The sequence below is a fragment of the Melanerpes formicivorus genome, unplaced genomic scaffold (genome assembly GCF_026170545.1).
Source record: "Melanerpes formicivorus ecotype bairdi unplaced genomic scaffold, bMelFor1.0.p_v2 SCAF_5, whole genome shotgun sequence".
Taxonomy (NCBI): Eukaryota; Metazoa; Chordata; class Aves; order Piciformes; family Picidae; genus Melanerpes; species Melanerpes formicivorus.
Genome location: NW_027142357.1, coordinates 764,884 through 785,220, shown reverse-complemented (window position 1 = coordinate 785,220; position 20,337 = coordinate 764,884). Strand labels below are relative to the sequence as shown.

The window sequence follows — 20,337 nt, the reverse complement described above, 5'->3', positions numbered from 1 at the left end:
ACCAACCACTAATGGCACAGCCACTTCAAAGAGCAACACTGTCTTTGAAGGATGGTGGGGGGGGCATGTCTGTTGGGTTGTGGCTTCCAGGGCTCGGGAAAGAGTGGGAGGTGGAGTCATGGCATTCAGGACTTGGCCACACACAGGTAGCATCTAAAGATAAGGAACTGCAGGGTTCAGTTTTCAGTCATTGATTGATGCATCCCACTGAGCGACACTCACTCCTCTGCATCCTTTGCCACACCAACACAGGCAGGAATATCAGCTCCCTAGCTCAAAAGCCTTCTTGTTTGCTTTTCCTCTTTTCTTTTTGTTTGCAAGGAGGATGTCATAAAAATTGTCAGGTTTTGTTCTTTGCTTTGGGTTTTCTTCTCCTCCCCAAAGGGACTCCACAGCCTCATCCCAATTTTATCATCTGCTTTGAATTGCGATTGAAGTCGACAAACAAACAAAGAAACAAGAAAACCCCGACCCAACCCAACCCAACCCAAACACAGAGTGACAAAGGATCCATTCACATAATGGATGCATGAGTTATGTGAACAAGGCCCCACACTCAACACTTTGCAGCCTTAAGTCTTTTTGTGTGGCTAGCAAACAAACAAACAAACAAAAAATAAAGACAAGAAGAAGGTAAATGGTAGAAATATACATCAACACAGCTCGGTAGGGTTGAGAGCTTTGCACAAAAGACCTGGAAACCTGCAGCAAAAAGAATCTTTAGCAATGAAACACACCGGGCTACTGTTCCAGCACCTTCTACCGCTCAGCTCCTGGCTGCAACTACTTGATAGGAACATGCCAGCCTCCCCTGGTGCTTACCAAAGCCCTGCACTCCTCCACACACTTACAGAGTGGTCACTGAGCAGACAGCAGGCACAAGGCATTTGGGCTGTGTGAACTATGTCTGGAGAGATGTGGTTACAACAGCAGCTAACATCTAGGATGAGCTCCTTTAAAAGCAGGCAGCTGCTTCCTTGCGACAGGCTGGAGCCCACTGAGCAGCGTGTCCTGTTTCAGCAGCCTCCAGCTCTATCCGGGGTGTGCTGTTGAAGATGCAACATTACAGGGCCACTGTGCCTTTGGCCTCTGTTCATCCAAAGGAAAACAACATTCCTTTCTCTCCATGTTTTCCTTGGATCCTGCTGGAGGAGCTCCCTACCACCAACAGAGTGAAGGTTTATTGCCTGACCTTACAGGAGCAGAGGAAGGACACGGTCAGACAAGATATGGGGCATGTCTGTGGAAAGGCTTCAAAAGTTGAGGCTCCTGACCAGCTCATTCTTCACTTTGGCAGAAGATAGTGCCCTCTGAAGGTTTGGTGCAAAAGAACATAAGAGCTTCCTGATCTGCTTCAGGCTGAAGTCTGGTTACCTGACCTGCAAGTCCTGTTCCTTCCTCCCTTATCAGTTTAAAGCCAAGCCAGACTTTGCACTGAGCCATGCAGGTGTGCTTTTTGACCAGCTCTACCTGGGAGACAATGGGCAGCTTTAAGGAGAGAGACAGTTTAAAGACCCTGAAGCTGTTTCTCTTCTGATTGTCTGACCTAATAATCCCAGGCATGCCCTCAGCAATCTCACCACAGCTGCAGTGGTCTGGGAAAAAAAAAGGAGAAGCTTCTGCAAGCTCCAAGCCAGAACAAACAAGATCTAATTGAGACCTTTTCTCCCTCAGACAGCAGTTCCAGATGAGATCACCAATCTCTGGCACAGATTTCCCAGCTTTTACGTAGGGCATGGCCATGATTTACATAGGAAGCATCCTAAACACCATGCCAACACCCTCCTGTGCATAAGCAGTCCTTGAAGCTACTGTGTTCTTGAGCCAGACAATGACTGCAGCACACATGGCTGGTAGGTCCAGAAGCAACACAGCATTCCTTATTAAAGCTGAGAGGCTGCACTTTCAATTATTAGTCTTTAGGTTTGTGATCCAGACTGTCTGAAATCACAGCTTGTAGCATTTTCTTCATCTCCTCTTTCTAGGCTTACATGAAATCTGGTTCCTCTGAATTAAGAAGTTTCCAGAGTAGTTACCAGCATCTGAATTAAGTAGGAACTAGCTGGAGAAGGTCTTGAAAAGACAACTTTCTGTTGGACTACCTTTTGAGAGTAGTTGCACCTCCTGAGGAAGGTACAGGACTTCTTCAAGTGAGGGAACATGCAAGGTCCTGCAGTTGGGTCAGGCTAATCCCAGGCACAAACACAAGCTGGGTGCAGGGTGGGTTGAGAGCAGCTCTGAAGAAACAGACTTGGGAGTGTTGGCTGCTGAGCAGCTCCCCAGGAGCCAGCAGTGCCCTTATGCAGCCCAGCAGGCAGCTGAGTGCTGGGCTGCATCCAGAGGAGTGTGGGCAGCAGTCTGAGAGAGGGGATTCTGTCCCTGGACTCTGCTCTGCTAAGACCTCACCTCCAATCCTGCCTCCAGTTCTGGTGTCCCCAGCAGAAAAAGGACACAGATCTGCCGGAGTGAGTCCAGAGGAGGCCACAAAGATGATCCAAGGGCTGGAGCAGCTCTGCTATGAGGACAGGCTGAGGGGACTAGGGGTGTTCAGCCTGGAGAAAAGAAGACTCCAGGGGGACCTTAGAGCTGCCTTCCAATAGAGCTGAAAGGATCCTGCAAGAAGGCTGCAGAGGGACTTTTCATGAGGGTGTCTAGAGACAGGACAAGGAGGAATGGTTATAGGCTGAGGGAGAGCAAGGTTAGACTGGATCTGAGGAAGAAGTTCTTCAATAGGAGGGTGGTGAGACTCTGGAACAGGCTGCCCAGGGAGGGTGTGGCTGCCTCCTCCCTGCAGGAGTTCAGTGCCAGCCTTGAGCAGCTGAGTCTGGTTGAGAGGTGTCCCAGGCCATGGCAAGGAGGTTGGAGTAGATATCTCTGAGGTCCCTTCCAACCTGAGCCATTGTATGATAAATGTCTGTGGCAGAAAGAATGCAATTGTGTTCAGTACAGAGCTCTGCTACAGTGGTGAAACAAACTCATTTCACAGGCATCATGAAAACTCTTTGGAACAATCCTTAGATAAAGGATTCATGAGGGCAAAGAGGCCATACCTAGGCTCCCAAATGACTCTCATGGAGTAATGTGGGCACTGAAAATAGAAAGTAGGCAAGCAAAAGAAATACTGGACTTTGTGTCTTCTGCTGGAGCCTGGCATTCTCAGCCTGGCTTCTGTCCTAAGTGAAATGAGTTTAGCCAGCTGGTGGATGCTTCCTTCCAGAACTGAGCCATTACACAAATTGGTATAATCTGGGATGGTCTTAGGAGCTGAAATTGCAGATATCTGTTGCAGGCAAATGGTGGGCTCCAGAGCAGCTGAGTTTTGCAGAGCTGCCTGCTGACAGCACAGGCCTGCTGGGGCTGTCTTTTTGCCTTCTATCCTCAAATGCTGAAGAAGGGAAAGAGAGAATGACACAGAGCAGACATTTCTGGGGATACAGCCTTGCAGTTCATGAAGGCTTCTGAGGGCTTCTTTTCACATCAAAGCACAGCACTACTGATCTTGTTGCCATGAAAATCAGCGTGGCAGGCAGACAGTCGGCTCCCAGTAGCCCTCCCTCCTTTTCTGTCTCTCCATGTTTCCCAGCCCTGAGCAGGAGGGACAGTGTTTTTCTGGCAGCCTGTGGGACACAATCAAGGGGCATGAACCAAGTGGCATTTCAGCTGCCAGTCCCTTTCGCTCCTGTGGCAATGCAGTCGACACGGAAGGCCTTTTCTGCAGGGCATGAGCCAGATTTATTCGGGAATAACAAAACCAGAAACACCAAAGTGCTCTGTCCCTCTCTGAGTACCTCTGCCAGGGTTTCTACCTTCACAGTAACCTTACTCCCATTACAGAGTTGGGGGCAGAGACAGGTGAGCAGATGATCAAACCAACCCAGCTTCCTGAAAGTGAGTTGCCAGCCCTGCAAGAAATGACAGCCCAGTGCAGTCACACAGTGGGAGCTGAAACAAAAACTTGGTCAGGCTGGCATTCAGAGGACATGATGCTCATGGATTACAAGAATCCATGCAGGGAAAAATAAACAAAAAAGAAAATAAGATAAAAAGAAGAAAAGGGAGGAAAAAGGCAAAAAGAAGAAACCCAAACAGAGACAAAGGAAGCAAGAAGTGTCAAACATCTATTAAAAAGCTGTGCATGCTTGCTGCACCATGGTGGCAGAACACGCACACTCTGTGTCCCAAGGCAGCTGAGTGAGGAGGTTAGTGGAGAAAGGCCAGTGGAGAATGGGTTAAAAGGTAGATGACCTCCAGCTCTTGTATTCCCAGCCACATCCCAGCCCAGTGAGAGCTAGAGCTGCCCTGGCAATGTGGCTCCACTCCTTTTCCCTGCTAGACACCGCTCAGCTAGGATGGGCACAATGACAAAGATGGAAGGGACATGTGCCTGTGCAACAGATTTCCAGTGCAGTGACTTCTCAGCCTCCTTCCTTTCTAATAAGGGCAATGTCCTCTCCTCTCAGAGGACAAGGACAACGAATCACCCTGTTGGACACACGTGCTCCTCAGCCCTGTACCCCATGCTATCTGCTGACTTCTGAGCACTTCAGTGCTGTCCCCTTCCTGTCCTCCCTGCTTTGCTTCATGGCTGCCTCTAATTGCTGTACAACAAAGGGAAGCAGACTTCATTCTGCTTTGGGCTTGTCACTGTTTATTTGATTTATTCCAAACTCCTACTTGCCATAAGTGTCTAGTCCCCATCTGATTTCTTTCTTCATGTCAGTTATGACTAAACATCAGCTTTGGAATTCAGAAGGCAACCCTAACCAGTTATTATCATTGTGCCCCACCAAAAGCAAAGTGATGCAAGAAAAACCTCAAGCTCCCTTTATCCCAAAATGTAAAAGCACACCCATTCTGCCCTGTGACCCCCACAGCACAATAAACTCCTGCAAGGTCTGCTTTATGACTCCTGGCCTTTAGAGGAGGAATCCAATTTGCACACTGAACAATGCAGCTGAAAGCTCTTTTCTTCCTCACGGAGCTCTAACCCTGTCTTTGGAGAACAATTTGCAGTACTTCCCTGCCTTCATTCTTTCTAAGGCTTTGCAGTCCTGATGCCCCTCCCTTGATGTTAGTGCCCACTCCTTGGAAAGGACAATGTTGCAGTTTTAAAGGCTATGCTTAATTGTGAGTAAGAATTAGATGTTTTCCATGGAGCAAGCAAACCTTAGAGTCATCGAGTTCTGCAGGGGACAACAATGTGCCCTGGTGGCCAAGAAGGCCAATGGGATCCTGGGGTGCATTGAGAGGAGTGAGTCCAGCAGATCCAGGGAGGTTCTCCTCCCCCTCTACTCTGCCCTGCTGAGACCTCAGCTGGAATATTGCATCCAGTTCTGGGCTCCCCAGTTCAACAGGGACAGGATTCTGCTGGAGAGAGTCCAAGGGAGGGCTGCAAGGATGCTGAAGGGACTGCAGCACTCCTTGGTGAGGAGAGGCTGAGAGCCCTGGGGCTGTTTAGTGTGGAGAGGAGAAGACTGTGATGGGATCTGATCAATGCCTATCAATATCTGAGGGCTGGGGATCAAGAGGGAGGGGACAGGCTCTGCTCAGTTGCACCCTGTGATAGGACAAGGGGCAATGGATAAAAATAGAGCACAGGAGGTTCCACCTCAACATGAGAAGGAATTTCTTCACTGTGAGGCTCACAAAGCACTGGAGCAGGCTGCCCAGAGAGGTTGTGGAGTCTCCTTCTCTGGAGCCTTTCCATCCCTGTCTGGATGTGTTCCTGTGTGACCTGTGCTGGATTCTATGGTCCTTCTCTGGCAGGGGGCTTGGACTCAATGGTCTCTGGAGGTCCCTTTCAACCCCTAACATCCTCTGATCCAGTAATCCAGAGGTTGAGCAAGTAACAGAGAAAAGTTTCTTTCATGTTGTTGGTTCTGCAACTGTCTATATAGTTTAGGAACATAGAGTGTTCTCCCTCTCTCTCCTTTCTGCTGTGTGCATGCTGTTTTCTCTCTCTGTTCTCTGACCTTGGTTGCTTGGCCTGATCGTTCTATGGTAAGAACTGACTGAGACAGGATAGACATAACTTGTTAGCCAGAACAGCAGCCCGCTGGGCTGCCCAGGGAGTGTAAGCCTGTACAAGAGGGGTACTCTGATGTTGTTGAACTGTAAATAGATGTAAAGACACCTTGTGTATGTTAATTGCCTTTTATACTTTTATATTTAGTCTGCTTTTGTAAATATGATTTCATTTTGCTTCCAAGTTCTGAGTCAGTGTGGGAAATGTATTCCAGGGGTAAATTTCCAACTGGTTGGGGTGCAGATCATACACCCCAACAGAACTGACTCCCAAGTGTTAACCTATCTGCTCTGTACCATAGAGCAGGGTGGAGGAGAGTGTCCTGGACCCTGTGTGACAGAGGTTAGTAGGAACCCACTGTACAGGTGAGTTCCAAACAAACTACTGCATCTGAGTTTATCTTAGCTGACTTAGCTGCTTCATGGTCCTCAACAGTTCCCTCCCACTTGACAAGATCAAACTATTTCAACTTCATCACTGTTGTCACCTGGCATCAGGCTGTTACGGCTGTAACTCAGAGAGGGATCTTCTCCTCCATCATCTTCCTCAACTGCAGGGAGTTTAGGAGACTGAATGATTTCTGTTCTCTTTAGGCCCCAGGACAGGCCCAGATGACCATGCAGTCTATTTGGCTTTATCACAAAGCCAGATAACAACATTCCCACCTTTGCCAAGGAGCCAATGTCTTTTCCTAAGGCCTCTCCTGTAGCAAGCGGCACCCACCAGAGACCGATCCACCACAGCAGGGTCCACACACACCATGGGTCATGGGATGATCTCAGTGACATCACCAACCACAAACTCACCATTTGCCAGCCCAGGAGAATGAACAAGCACAGAAAGCAGCCTGTTCCCACCCCAAAAAGCCACTGCTGCCATCTAAACCCAAGCTAACCAAATAGAAACCCTTCACACCAACGCCTCACAACATATCCATGTCTTCAGCTGCTGAGGTAAAGGGAGAAGGTGTTACCCTCCATGTTGCCAGCCTAAGGGGCTGTGTGTGCCTTCTGAAAGGAAACAGAGATGCTCTTGGGACTAACAACAGCTCTCTGACCCCACAAGAGTGAGCTGAGAGGTGTGGGCACAGCAGCAGGACAGTCAGGACAATTAACACAACTAAGCTGGCCGCTAAAGGTGCAGACCTCCCTTCTAAGCTCACTGCTGACCCACGGGACACAAACTTCCCTGTCCACACTGAAACTCCAGCACTGCCAGGGCAGTTCTAAACTTCAATGGTGCTGACCTGCAAGCTTTCTGAGGGGTCATTTGGAAACACTTTGTGAAAACACCCAGAACTACCGTGAAGCATCCGCAGGGAACCATCATCCGCAGGACTCGGCGGAATTGGTTTCATTAATGAACGTTAAAGAACACAGCTTGATATTGTTAGTAGGTCTTCTGTTGTGACAGCACTGTGAGATGAATGGGAAAACAGATGTCTGCTTTATATAAGCCTCCAGACTAATTCTTATAACAGGCTACAGCTAATGCCTGGTGGATAATCTCTCTCATGCCTTTCAAGCAATTGCTGAGCAAGGGGAGAACCCCGAGGCCAGCCAGCCAGGCTGCTGCTGCAGTTGTTACAGCTGCTTCTCACCCCTTCCCCTTTAGCCTCCTCAAAGCTGTTGGCAATCAAAGCTGAAAACTGAAGGTGGGTTGCTACACCTTTGACTCGCAGGCCTGAATATCGATGAGCCACAAGAGACAGAGATGGAGAGAGCGACAAAAGGGTGAGGGGGGAGGAGACAGGGGAGGTTGGAACCGGCTCGTTTCCCGGCACACACACTGACAGACAGGGAGTGTTAACACTGTACCTAGAGAGGCTGCCCTCAGTGGCCAGGATCGGGGAGTCATCGAGGACATTAGGTTCACTGCAGGAGGGGCAGGGAGATTAAGAATTTAGGGAAAGAAAATGAAAAAAAAAAAAAAAAAAAAAGAAGAAGAAGAAAAAAAAGAGCAGCATGCCATTGTCTCTGTTCCAAAGGGGGGGAAAAAGAGCAACGGAATCAAGGAGGAAAAAGAAAAAGGAGAGTCACATCAACGGCTCTGGCACGCTCAACGGCACATACACGACTCAGAGGAGCTGGAGGAACATCTGATCACAGGCCTTAGAGGGAGCTTACGCTACACAGACACTCCTAGGTCTCTGGCTGGGAAGTGGGGAGCTGAGCAGTTCAGCAGGATGTGTTTCCATGGGACATAAGGGGCAGGGAGCTGTTTTCAAAGCCATTTTCCTGCATCATTTCCCCTTGTTTCAGTTCTATTTACTTCCAGCTTCATAGGAAGCTTTTTTTCTTCCTCCTTACCCTACGAGCCACTTCTTCCCAAGGGAGGGCTAATCTATGACCCATGAGCTATAGATCACTTTCCTTCTGGTATGGCTCTAAGGACAGACATCTAGGAAGCAAGGTGCAATGAAACTGTAGGTAAACAACTGGTGTGGATCCTGGCAAAGGACTCCACAGGCACAGGGCCTGTCTACAGAAATATTGTGGCCAGCAGGAGCAGGGAAGTCATTCTGCCCCTGTACTCAGCACTGGTTAGGCCACACCTTGAGTACTGTGTCCAGTTCTGGGCCCCTCAGTTTATAAAGGACATTGAGACACTTGAACGTGTCCAGAGAAGGCTGGTGAGAGGTCTCAAGCACAAGCCCTATGAGGAGAGGCTGAGGGAGCTGGGGTTGTTTAGCCTGGAGAAGAGAAGGCTCAGGGGAGACTTTCTTGCTCTCTACAACTTTCTGAAAGGAGGTTGTAGCCAGGTGGGGGTTGGTCTCTTCTCCCAGGCAACCAGCACCAGAACAAGAGGACACAGTCTCAAGCTGCACCAGGGGAAGTTTAGGTTGGAGGTGAGGAGAAAGTTCTTCCCAGAAAGAGTAATAGGCCATTGCTGCCCAGGGAGGTGGTGGAGTCCCAGTCCTTGGGGGTGTTCAAAAAAGGCCTGGATGTGGCACTTGGAGCCATGGTTTAGCTGTCAGGAGGTGTTAGGTATTAGGGAACAGGTTGGACTTGATGATCTCTGAGGTCTTTTCCAACCTGGCTGATTCTGTGATTCTATGATTCTATACACTGGAGCCATTCGGGCAAGAGCAGCCTCCTGAGCCCATAGGAGGAATAGAGCAGAAAGCAAGCAGTTTGCTGGGTTACCAGCAGGAAAGCAGTAATGATATTACTTAGCATTAATTAGTTTACATTGGTGAGGCAGTCTGAAAGCCCAGAGACCATCCGTAACTAAAAAGGGCACAGCTCTGTGGGCTGTGACTCTGCCTGCTGAGTTTGTACTTCCCCTACACGGATGAGAAGCAATTCTCCTGCTGTACCACGTACTTAAAAAAGGAGAGAGCAAAGCTCTGTTGTAATTAGAGTCTTTTTTCCCCCTACTTCTTTTTCCCCCTCAGCATCACTGTGACTTGAGATGGCACAAAGCAAATGGCGCTATCAGTCAGTCAGCTGTGACTCTTAGGAAGTTTATGCGTTGAAGATGGTGGTGAAGGATTGAAGACAATGCAGGCCTGCATGTTAATGGGTTTTTTTCTCCTCAAGAAACAAAAGGGACTGAAATCAATTGAATTCAGAAGTGAAATGAGTTCCTGCAAGCCCTTTTGTGAAAACTCCCAGATAAAATCTGTGCAGCTTCTCTCCTGTAAATCACTTCTCCTATCTCTGCTGATATTTAGCACAGCTGTTACTTTGTCTTCACATATCAAGGCTATTCCATTAATACCAAGCAAGACTGGGGAAGGAACCACAATGTTGTTTGGTTTTTCCAAGGCTGGTCAAGAGATAAGGTAGAATTTATTCTTTAAAGGTCCAAAGGAAGTAACATCAATTCATCTGTCCGCTGTCAGATACCCTTGCACAACTGTGGCACAGGCAAATGAAACCATAAATATTGCTTCCTCGGAAAAAAAATAAAAGAAGACCACAGTTACATGGAAAAACTTCTGACTGCATCTTCTGAAGGTGGATGTTTCCCAAATCCCAGTCTCTTCCTCACCACTCCACACCAGCCAGGAATGAGGCATTCGATGTGACTTCTACCACCGAGCATGCTTCTGGCTTTGAAAAGTAGTAAATTCTATCTTTGAACCTGACACTCAGTTCCTGTGATGAGCTGCTCCAGGAAGGACAAAGACTAAGTGGAAGAAAATGAAGCAAACCCAACAGGATGCCTCTTCCCCCGCTCCATTGCCAGCTTCTCAGGGTTCCTCCCCACTCCCTATACAAGCTGCATACAGTCCCCTGGTTCAAAGCCTAACCCCCAGATCACCTTTGATGTTTGCTGTCCACAGTAGTAGCAGAAGAAAATAATAGTGCTGAGGGTTTCTGAAACAGTTTAAGAGAAGGCTTTCTTTGGACACCAGCTTGTTCTGATGGACCTTACACATGGCAGATTGTCCTGGAATCTCATCATTTCCAGCCCTGCCCCCTCGGCCCAGCACTGTTTCAGGATTAGCAAATTTAGATTGACTATGCTGGCCCTGCTCTCTGCCCCACACCTCTGAGGTACACACAATATACCTGTGCCATGCCTGCTCTTGTGAGTGAAATGAGGAAGTTGAAAAGCCCATGTTGTTACCTTTGGCTGGGTAACATGCCCACCTCAGCCTGAGGTGCAGACACGCTGGAGAGATGGCTGGAGAACCGCCTCCTCCCAATGGCACCCATAAGGTATGCTTCTTGTTCACTTACCACACTGGGCATGCTCAAGGAGTCATCTGGAAAGGAGAAAAAAAAACAAAACCAAAAAACAACCAACAGGAAAGGAGAGGAAACAACCACCCCAAACCCACTTACACATTTGCAGCTGTCCAGGCATAACAGGATGCCAAAGGCGTGCCCAGCATTTACTTACCAGGAGCCTAAGCCTGCAAACTTGAGTATTTCTGTTAGGTTTTACAGTCTCAGCTCAGAGAGATTCATGGAATCACAGCATGGGTTGGGTTGGAAGGGACCTTAAAGATCATCCGGTTCCAACCCTCCTGCTGTGGGCATGGACACCTCCCACTAGCTCAGGTTGCTCAAGGTCTCGTCCAACCTGGCCTTCAACACCTCCAGGGAGGAGACATCCACAACCTCCCTGGGGTATGGCTGCCTTCTGGGCTGCCAGAAACAATTGCTGGCTCATGGTGAGTTTTTCATCACTGATACACCCAAGTTCTTTTCCTCCAGACAGCTCTCCAGCCCCTCTTGGCCCAGCCTGTATCAGTGCTTGGAACCCAGCATGCATGGGGCAGGGATTTATGGATACTTGCAGCTTATATGGCTCAGGAAAATGTGTTTGGGGAATTCAGCTTCCACTAGATCTCAATTCCTGCAATGAATGGGATTATTTGCTAACATAGAGTGTTTTCTGGCACAAAAGCCAGAAATGGCCACTGTGCTGGTGTGAAATAAGCTGCTGCTCTGCTATGGCAAAGCACTGTTAGGAAAGGCAAAGCACACAACAGCAAAGTGCAGAAGTGCCCCAGCCCTTACCAGCCTTTGGGACATGCAGTTTAGACTGGCACCCACAAAATGGATCAACTGACTCCACTACATCATCCTGCAACTGAACTCTGCAGGCAGTTGGCTTGGGATCAGGACTGACTGCTGGACATTTGCAGTGCTCTTTCCAATTAGATAAAGTATCTGGAAGGAAGTGACTCTGCCGTGGGTTTCACCACAACTTCTCATTACAACTGCAGGCACAAAACAACAGGGCAGCTTTGTGTCATTTTGTCTGTGCTCTCTGACCTTATCCTGTTTGGCTATACTGAAATGTTTTATGCCAGCATTAAGCCAAGGTGGGGCTGAGGAGATATTGCCAGAAGCAGATAGGAATCATAGAATCATACAATCATAGAATGGTCCAGGCTGGAAGGGACCTCCAAAGGTCATCCAGTCTGATGCTCTGCAGTCAGCAGGGACATCTCCAACTAGATCAGGTTGCCCAGGGCCTTGTTGAGCCTCACCTTGAAGGGGCCCCAACCACCTCCCTGAGCAACCTGTTCCAGTGTTCCCCACCCTCACTTAATCACTCCACAGAGTTGCTGGTCTTGAATCTGAGGCTAAACCCAGAGCAGTGCCTCAGCAGTACAGTACTGGGTGGGCTGTCTGTGTTTAGTGATGAACACAGCTAAAAGAAAGTCAGGCTGAGCCTGGAGAGTTTCAGGTTAAGTGGACCTTCCCCAGAGGAAATCCTGCTGGCACTGCACAGGCCTTTCTTTGGGGCCACCCATTTTCATGCCTTGACATTTCATGTCTTTCAGGAGTAGTCAGCAGCCCTCAAATACACAAGAGGTGGGACTGAGTTTCCAGCCCCAAGGCAACCACCCACTGCAGCACTAGAAGACTGTATCTGTGCTAAAGCAGGGGGAAGCCCAAGCCTGATGACAACTGAGCAGAGTTTTCTACCCTGGCTTTCAGTGATGGACAACTCAGAAGCAGATGGACAGCTCAGAAGCAGCCAGAAGGCAAAACTCCAAGAATAACATGAAACTCAGCTGAAATGATGAAGCAACATTCAGGTCATTGCAAATCAGTTTCCAAAAGAGTCACCGTTCCCCTTCCTTCTACACTGGCCCCAGCAAGCCTGGCAACCCCACAACCTGCCAGCTGCCCAGAAGGGAGAGCAAACTTTTGTTGTCGGTGGGTCTAAGGCTTTAATTTCCTCTTTGTTAATCAACACAAGCACACAGACATTCCTCCCTGCAGAGAGCCACAGCTGGACCCCATGCAGCACAAGGAGAGCATATTCCACATAGGAGCATCTGGACAGAAGCGATGAACAGGAAGTGCTCTGATCCTGCAGGAACAGGATCATAACTACAGAGCCAGCCACAGCTTCTCTCTGCTGGCAGGGGGAAGGTCAGAGAGAGGACTGGTTGCCAAATGCCATGTCAGTGCTGAGAGGATTGCACATCAGCCCAAGGCTCATACACTGAAAATCTGCCTGGGCCCTTCCCTTTTCCCCCCCCACTGCAGCTCAGGAGGGAATGAGGAGGTAACAACCAGGCTTAACACCACGACTGTGCAGCAACCACACCAACCGCTTAGCCTTGCGCCCCTGTGCACCCTTGGGTCACACTGGGACAGGGACAACTGTCTGCCCCTCCCAGCTGCCCTCTGGGGCGTCAGGAAAGCATCTTCAGTATCGAGGGCTTAGCTCAAATCAGGAGTGATACAGTTTGAAAGGGGAACTTTAGCCTAGTCCCTGACTGCAAAGACTGGAAGTAAAATAAATCACCACTGGATGCAGAAGGAAAATAATGCTAAGGTCTATAGAACTCATTGGCTTGCTAATGGGATATAGAGAAGAGACAGAAACAATTCTCTCTTTTCTTCTGTCCCTTCTGCTTGCAGCTTCTCTCTCTCCACTGGCCTTGCCATGGGATCTCTGTTTTGACTGCTGTGTGAGGTAACAGGAAGGAGGGAGGGAGTGAGGGAGGTGGTGAAGGGTCCCCTGGATTCATCCATGGGGGGTCTGGGGAGTTGCTGTGTTGTCTATGAATTGTAAATACATGTAAATATTGTGTGTTTTGAACAGTGCATTTCATATTTCCAGATTGTAGTTTTGCTTGTAAATAGAGCTTCACTTGCTTCCAAATATATCTCAGCTGTTCTGGCAACTTACTTGGAGGGGGGTGAATTTCTCTCCACATTAACCTTGGGGGGTGTGGTAGTTTTAGGCTGTGCCTAGGAAAATTTTCCACCGATTGAATAAGAAAGTAGTAGAATGTAAATAAATTACCATTGGATGTAAAAGGGAAAGTAATGAGAAGGTCTAAAAAACACCCTTGGTCTGATAACTCACATAAAGTAGTTAGCTGTGGACACTAATTCTCTCTCTTTTTCACTTCCTTTGCTCTAGCAGATACTAACTGATGCTTCTGCTGGCTTGCTGACCTTGGCAGTGCTCCTTGGTGTGGCTAAGTACTAATAGCCTACTCTATGTTTTTCTCCTCTTTCTTTTTTCCCTTGCATGGGGTTGGGGAAGGGAGCAGGGCGGGGGGTAGCTGTTGGTAACCCCCTGGGTTTGTCTTGTGCTGTTTATAAATTGTACATGTATGTAAAAATTGGATAGTTTGTACATTGTGGTAGTTTCAGGCTGTGCCTAGGAAATTTACCATAGATCTTGAATGGAAAGTGGTAGAATGTAAATAAATCACATTGGGTGTGAAAAGGAAAATAAGGATAAACAATAGATAAATAGATAAATAAATATAAGGCTAGTAAAGTAAACTAACTTTCCCTCTTTCTGGCTTCCTCCCTCTGGCTGGTGCTTCTGCTGGCTCTTTGCTGACCTTGGCTACATTGCTTTGTTTTGGCTAAGTACTCACAAAACAACTCTCTGCTCCTTCTCTTCTCTATGGTGTACAAGAGGGTAGGGAGCAAGAGGGAGGAGGCTGTTACCAGCTCCCCTGGTTTTGTTCCCTCACCCCACCCAAAGGGGCACCTACTTTCTTCGTCCTCCTCATCGGTGCGGCTGAGCGTGTCCTGCGAGGCCTGCTGGGAGGGCTCGCTGTCCTGCTCCCACACCGTGCCCGTGCCCGTGTTGGAGCGGGACATGGTGGCCAAGCTCAGGCGGTATGCTGAGGTGGAGGTGCCCACGGTGCTGACCGACGTCTTCCCTTGGTAAGCTGTGTGAGAGTGGGGAAACCAGACCTGAGTCGGCCACGGCACTGGAAGTCAAAAGCCAGCCAAGCGTTCCCATCGTGCCTGGCACATGATGGTGGTGCCCAGGTGTTACAGCTGAAAGGTGGAACTTTAGCCTAGTTCCCAGCTGCAAAGACTTCAAGTGAAAAAAGTAAATCAATCATTACTGGGCACAGAATAATAACAACTGATAGGTGGATGCTTAGGGGACTTGAGCATCTCCCCTGTGAAGAGAGACTCAAAGCCCTGGCGCTGGTTTAGTCTGGGGAAGAGAAGGCTGAGAGGGGATCTGATCAATGTCTATCAAGAGCTGAGGGCTGGGGGTCAAGTGGAGGGGGCCAAGCTCTTTTGGGTGGTGCACAGTAATAAGACAAAAAACAACAGGTTCAAACTTGAATATAGATTTCAGCTCAACATGGGAAGAAACCTTCTTTGCAGTGAGGGTGACAGAGGCCTGGAGCAGGCTGCCCAGAGAGGTTGTGGAATCTCCTTCTCTGGAGGCTTTCCAAACCCACCTGGATGCATTCCTGTGCATACTACCCTGGGTGATGCTGCTGTGGCAGGCGGGGTGGACTGGATGATCTCTGGAGGTCCCTTCCAACCTCTAATGTACTGTGATGCTGTGAAACCTCTTCTTGGAGCCACACAGCCTCCACATCTCTCCTGTATTGAGGTGCCCAAAACTGGACACAACACTAGAGGTGTGTACCAGAGGACAATCCCCTCCCTGCTCCTGCTGGACACAGCATTTGTAATCCCAGCCAAGATGCCATTGGCTTTCTTGTCCACCTGGGCACACTGCTGGCTCCTCTTCAGCTCCTTGTCCATTAGAACCTGCTGGTCCCTTTCTGCCAGCAGCTTTCCAGCCACACTCCTTCAGTCACTCTTCATAAGACTGCTTGCGCAGTCTGGCTTGCTCACCTCACCTTAGAAGCATGTTTTCCAGATCAGTTTCCATGTTTGGGAGCAAGGCAAGTTATAACCAAGGGAAAAAGGCTGAGGCATTTTTCATTTGTTTTCTGTGCTAAAGAACAAAGTTCCTCGAGCCTCTGGCCATGCACAGGCAGTGGCTGCCATCTTGTGGCAACATGGCTGGCTGCTGCCCCCTCCTGCCAGAGACTATTCCCTACACTGTCAGTTTGGGGATGCTTCTCTGCCCCTCACAGGGGAAGAAAATCAAAAAGGGATCAAGATTCATAAAATCATCAAATTGCCAAGGTTGGAAGGAACCTCAAGGATCATCCAGTTCCAACCCCCCCGCCATGGGCAGGGACACCTCACACTAGAGCAGCTTGTTCAGAGATACTGACTCATGCTTCTGCTGGCTTTTGACTGCCCTTGGCTGTGTTCTTTGTTGTGGATAAGTGTACCAAACAACTCTCTGCTCTTTCCCTTGTCCCTTGTGTATAGGGGGTAGAGGGCAGGGAGTAGGGAAGGGGAAGCTGTTGCTGGCTCACCTGGTTTTGTCCAGGGGGATTCTTGTGCTGTTTATAAATTGTAAATACATGCACAAGTAGAATCATAGCATCATAGACATTGTCAGGGTTGGAAGGCACTTCAAGGATCATCCAGTTCCAACCCCCTGCCATGGGCAGGGACACCTCACAGTAGATCAGGTTGCTCAGAGCCATATCCAGCCTGGCCTTTAAAACATCCAAGGATGAGGCTTCCACCACCACCCCGGGCAACCTGTTCCAATGTCTATTTTGTACCTATTCATTGCATTCCATATTGTAGATTATAGTTTTTCTTCTAAACACAGCACCATTTGCTTCCAACTGACCTGGAATGGCAGTTTTCTGTTGGGGAGTGTGTATGTGTGCAATTTTCAACCCACCACAGCAAGCCAGCTGGCCGGGTTGGGCTGCTGGGCCAGGGGTCTTACCCGAGCCGCTGTGCACCGCCTCCTTCAGGATCTTGAGCTCGTTGTTGAACTCGGCAATAAGGGAACTCTTGCAGAGCGGGCGCGGGATGAAGCGGCGCTCCAGCTGGTCCGAAATGTGCTGCCGTGCCGTCAGCTCCTCGTGGTTCTCGGCTGGCTGGGCCAGCAGCTGCAAAGCAGGGACACTCTAGCTCTGCAGACACTGTAGCCCTGCAGACGCTGCAGAACTGCAGGCACTGCAGACACCCAAGCACTTCAGGCACTGTAGCGCCACAGGCACCCTAGCACTGCAGACACTGTAGCACCGCAGCCATCGTAGCGCTGCAGGCACCCTAGCACTGCAGACACCATAGCACCACAGGCACCGTAGCGCCGCAGGCACCATAGCACTGCAGACACCGTAGTGCTGCAGGCACCCTAGCACTGCAGACACTGTAGCACCGCAGTCACCGTAGCGCTGCAGACATCGTAGTGCTGCAGGCACCCTAGGACCACAGACACCATAGCGCTGCAGACACCGTAGCGCTGCAGGCACCCTAGCACTGCAGACACCGTAGCACCACAGGCACCGTAGCACCGCAGGCACCATAGCACTGCAGACACCGTAGCGCCGCAGGCACCATAGCACTGCAGACACCGTAGCACTGCAGGCACCATAGCGCCACAGGCACCATAGTGCTACAGGCACCATAGCACTGCAGACACCGTAGTGCTGCAGGCACCCTAGCACTGCAGGCAAGCCGTGGCCAGGCAATGGGGACAAGCTTCCAGGCCAGCACCAGCCTGCAGCCAGCAGACTGTCCTCTGTGTAGGCAGGTGACTTTGACTCTGCTCTTGGGATACCTCACCTGTAGTGCTGTGGACAGCTCTGAAGCCCTCAACACAGGAAGGGCATGGACCTGATGGAGCAGGTCCTGAGGAGGGCCATAGGAATGATCAGGGTGTTGGAGCAGCTCTGCAATAAGGACAGGCTGAGGGAGCCTGGAGAAGAGAAAGCTCCAGGGAGACCTAATAGCAACCTTCCAGGACCTGAAGGGGGCTACAGGAAGGCTGCAGAGGGTCTGTTTGCAAAGGCCTGCAGGGACAGGACCAGGGGCAATGGCTTCAAAGTAGAGCAGAGCAGATTTAGATTGGATGTTAGGACCAAGTTCTGCACCATGGAACAGGTTTCCCAGGAAGGTGTTTGGGACTCCATGCCTGGAGATATTCAAGGTGAGGGTGGACAGGGCTGTGGGCAACTTGGTCTAGGTGGGGATGTCCCTGCTGACTGCAGAGGGGCTTGGACTGGATGAGCCTTGGAGGTCCCTTCCAGCCCAGACCATTCATTGATTCTATGACTCCATCCTCTGCTCACTTGTGCCCAGTGATAGGTCAAGGGGCAGTGGATATAAACTACAGCACAAGAAGTTCTACCTCACTGTGAGGGTCCCAGAGCACTGGGGCAGGCTGCCCAGAGAGGTTGTGGAGTCTCCTTCTCTGGAGCCTTTCCAGCCCTGTCTGGATGTGTTCTTGTGTGACCTGTGCTGGATTCTCTAGAGGGTCCTGCTCTGGTAGGGGGTTTGGACTCAATGAATCTCCAGAGGTTGCTTCCAACCCCTGACATCCCCTGATCCTGTGATCCCTGGCCTTCAGGGAGTGAGCTCTCAGGAGGCAAAGGCAGGGTTACCTTGCACTGGATGAAAGGCCGCAGCAGCACGAAGATGGGGATGCGCGTGCGGACGATGAAGTCGAGGAAGTCCCAGAGGGCCAAGCCCCCCACCTTGCGCAGCGCCATCTCCTTCACCTGCAGGCTCAGCCAGTACCACTGGCTGTCCAGCTGGCGCTCAAAGCAAACGAGGATCACCTTCAGGGCTGCAGGGGGGACACACACAGCGGCAAACAGCAGTCAGAGACCTTCCCAGAGTCCCTTACAGGCATTGAGGGACCCATCTGGATGTGTTCCTGTGCAACCTGTGCTAAATTTTATGGTCCTGCTCTGTCAGGGGGGCTGGACTCAAAGATCTTTGAAGGTCCCTTACACCCCCTAACATCCTCTGATCCATCAGAGCCATCACTCACCCAGGTATGCAGCCTGGCTGGTGGACTCTGCCAGCCCTTCCCGCCGCAGGTCCTTCCCCGCGTCCCCTGGGGTGGAGCTGTGGGCAGGGGAGCTCTCCAGCATAAAGTTCTTGCTGCGGGAAGTGCTGATGATGCGAGGTGGCAGGAGGATATTGATAACAGTCTGGAGCAGCAGCAGGACCTCAGGCTGCTCCAGCCAAGGGCTGTCTGAGACGCGTTGGGAGGGGAGAGAGAGAGAAAGATCAGGCTACAGCCCATCAGAGATACCCAAAAGATCCAGACCCTGTTCAGTTTCACAACGGGCTGCAATCTCAAATGTCCCCTAAGCCAAAACTTGGTCCCCCACACCTGGTTATGCTGCTTCTCCTCCTGCAAGCAAAGGCAGAGTTTATTTTAGCACCAATACAAACACACACAAGCACAGGGCTCCACGGCACAAAGAAACATCCCCTGCAGCAGCCTCATGATCTGACATCCCCCTCTCCCTTCACTCTTTGCTTTCCTTTAGGGATTTACCAGCAATCCTCCTCTACAGAAGGAAGCAAGGAGCAGGGCTTGTGCCAGACTGTGAGCCACAGGGGCACACAATTTTTGTGACCTCTGCTCCCCTCTGTGGCTTCTGCTATGACAGATTTGTCTTGCCCTGCACTTGGGTTTCAAAAGAAGGAGCTCATCCTTTTGAGACCTGACTCAAGAACCACAGCACAGCTGAAACAAAGAGAAGAAACAACAACAACAGCAACTTGTCCCCGCGGGGCTCTTTTCAGTCTCGGACCCACAGGGCTCTTAGCTGACAGACTGCCAGGGACAGAAAACCAAATTAAGGAGTAAAACAAACAAACAAAAAACCAACAGAGGGCAGGGAAAGTGCAAACATCACTTTTGTCAGAAAAAGGGGGAGAAAAATTCTTTCTGTTAAATTAGTCAGACCTTTTCTTCCAGATCCTACTGTGAGCACAAATGGAATCAGTAGGTTTAAAAGCATTCCTTCCCTTCTTTCCTGATTGGTGAATGGGGAGACGACATGGCTTAAGGGGAAATCTTCTTTCAAAGCCTGTGTGCAGCAATAATAAGAAAGGATTAAATGATTTCAGCAGCAGATCACCCACACAAGTCACTGCAGGGAGCGGCCATCCCCCATTCCACACAGTCACACACCGCCAGCACTGATGACCCGACTGAACTGGAAGCCCTGGCACACCTTAGTCAGGAGGGAACTGACTTACACAGTAGTAGTACCATAGGTGTCATCGTAGCCAAGAGGGAAGAAGCTCAGGTTCCTACCTCACAGATATCATTAACAAAATCAGATGGATCCTACAGGAGTCAGCTGAGTGTGAGTCCTAAACTCTGCACTGCTGTGACTGGCATCAGGATCTGACCCAGACTATGGGGAGTGGGGGAAAAAAAAAAAGGAACAGAGGAAAGTGCAGAAATAACATAATCTAAGACATGTTCTAAAACAGATCCTAAAACCATATCCTGCTACTATTCCCAAGCACACATCTTTGTTCTGCCTCACTTCCTGCTGCTCAAGCATCCTCGCCAACACAAAGAATGACCTCCAGAAAAACACAAACCCAGTGCACCTTTACTGACACACAGTCCAGCCTGAACTGAAAAGGTCTTTCATCATCCCCTAGAGGAAGTAACAAAATGCCTCTGCTCATTTACAGCCTCCCAGTTGCTACAAGGCAGTGCAATGCCTTGCTATCCCCCCAGCTTGCAGACCTAGG

At 49.8% G+C, this 20,337-nt stretch overlaps 1 protein-coding gene across 1 annotated transcript in view; it reads right to left on the bottom strand.

Annotated features, from left to right (window-relative positions):
• UNC80 (unc-80 homolog, NALCN channel complex subunit) overlaps positions 1-20,337 on the bottom strand; it is a 196,849-nt gene that overhangs the window by 9,353 nt on the left and 167,159 nt on the right. The window contains exons 55-61 of the mRNA XM_068137866.1: positions 19,532-19,655; positions 18,602-18,808; positions 18,210-18,394; positions 16,547-16,712; positions 14,466-14,645; positions 10,604-10,742; positions 7,843-7,899 (exon numbers count right to left, since the gene is read on the bottom strand). Of these exons, the coding sequence (XP_067993967.1) occupies positions 7,843-7,899; positions 10,604-10,742; positions 14,466-14,645; positions 16,547-16,712; positions 18,210-18,394; positions 18,602-18,808; positions 19,532-19,655 (1,058 nt within the window). The remainder of the gene's footprint in view (positions 1-7,842; positions 7,900-10,603; positions 10,743-14,465; positions 14,646-16,546; positions 16,713-18,209; positions 18,395-18,601; positions 18,809-19,531; positions 19,656-20,337) is intronic.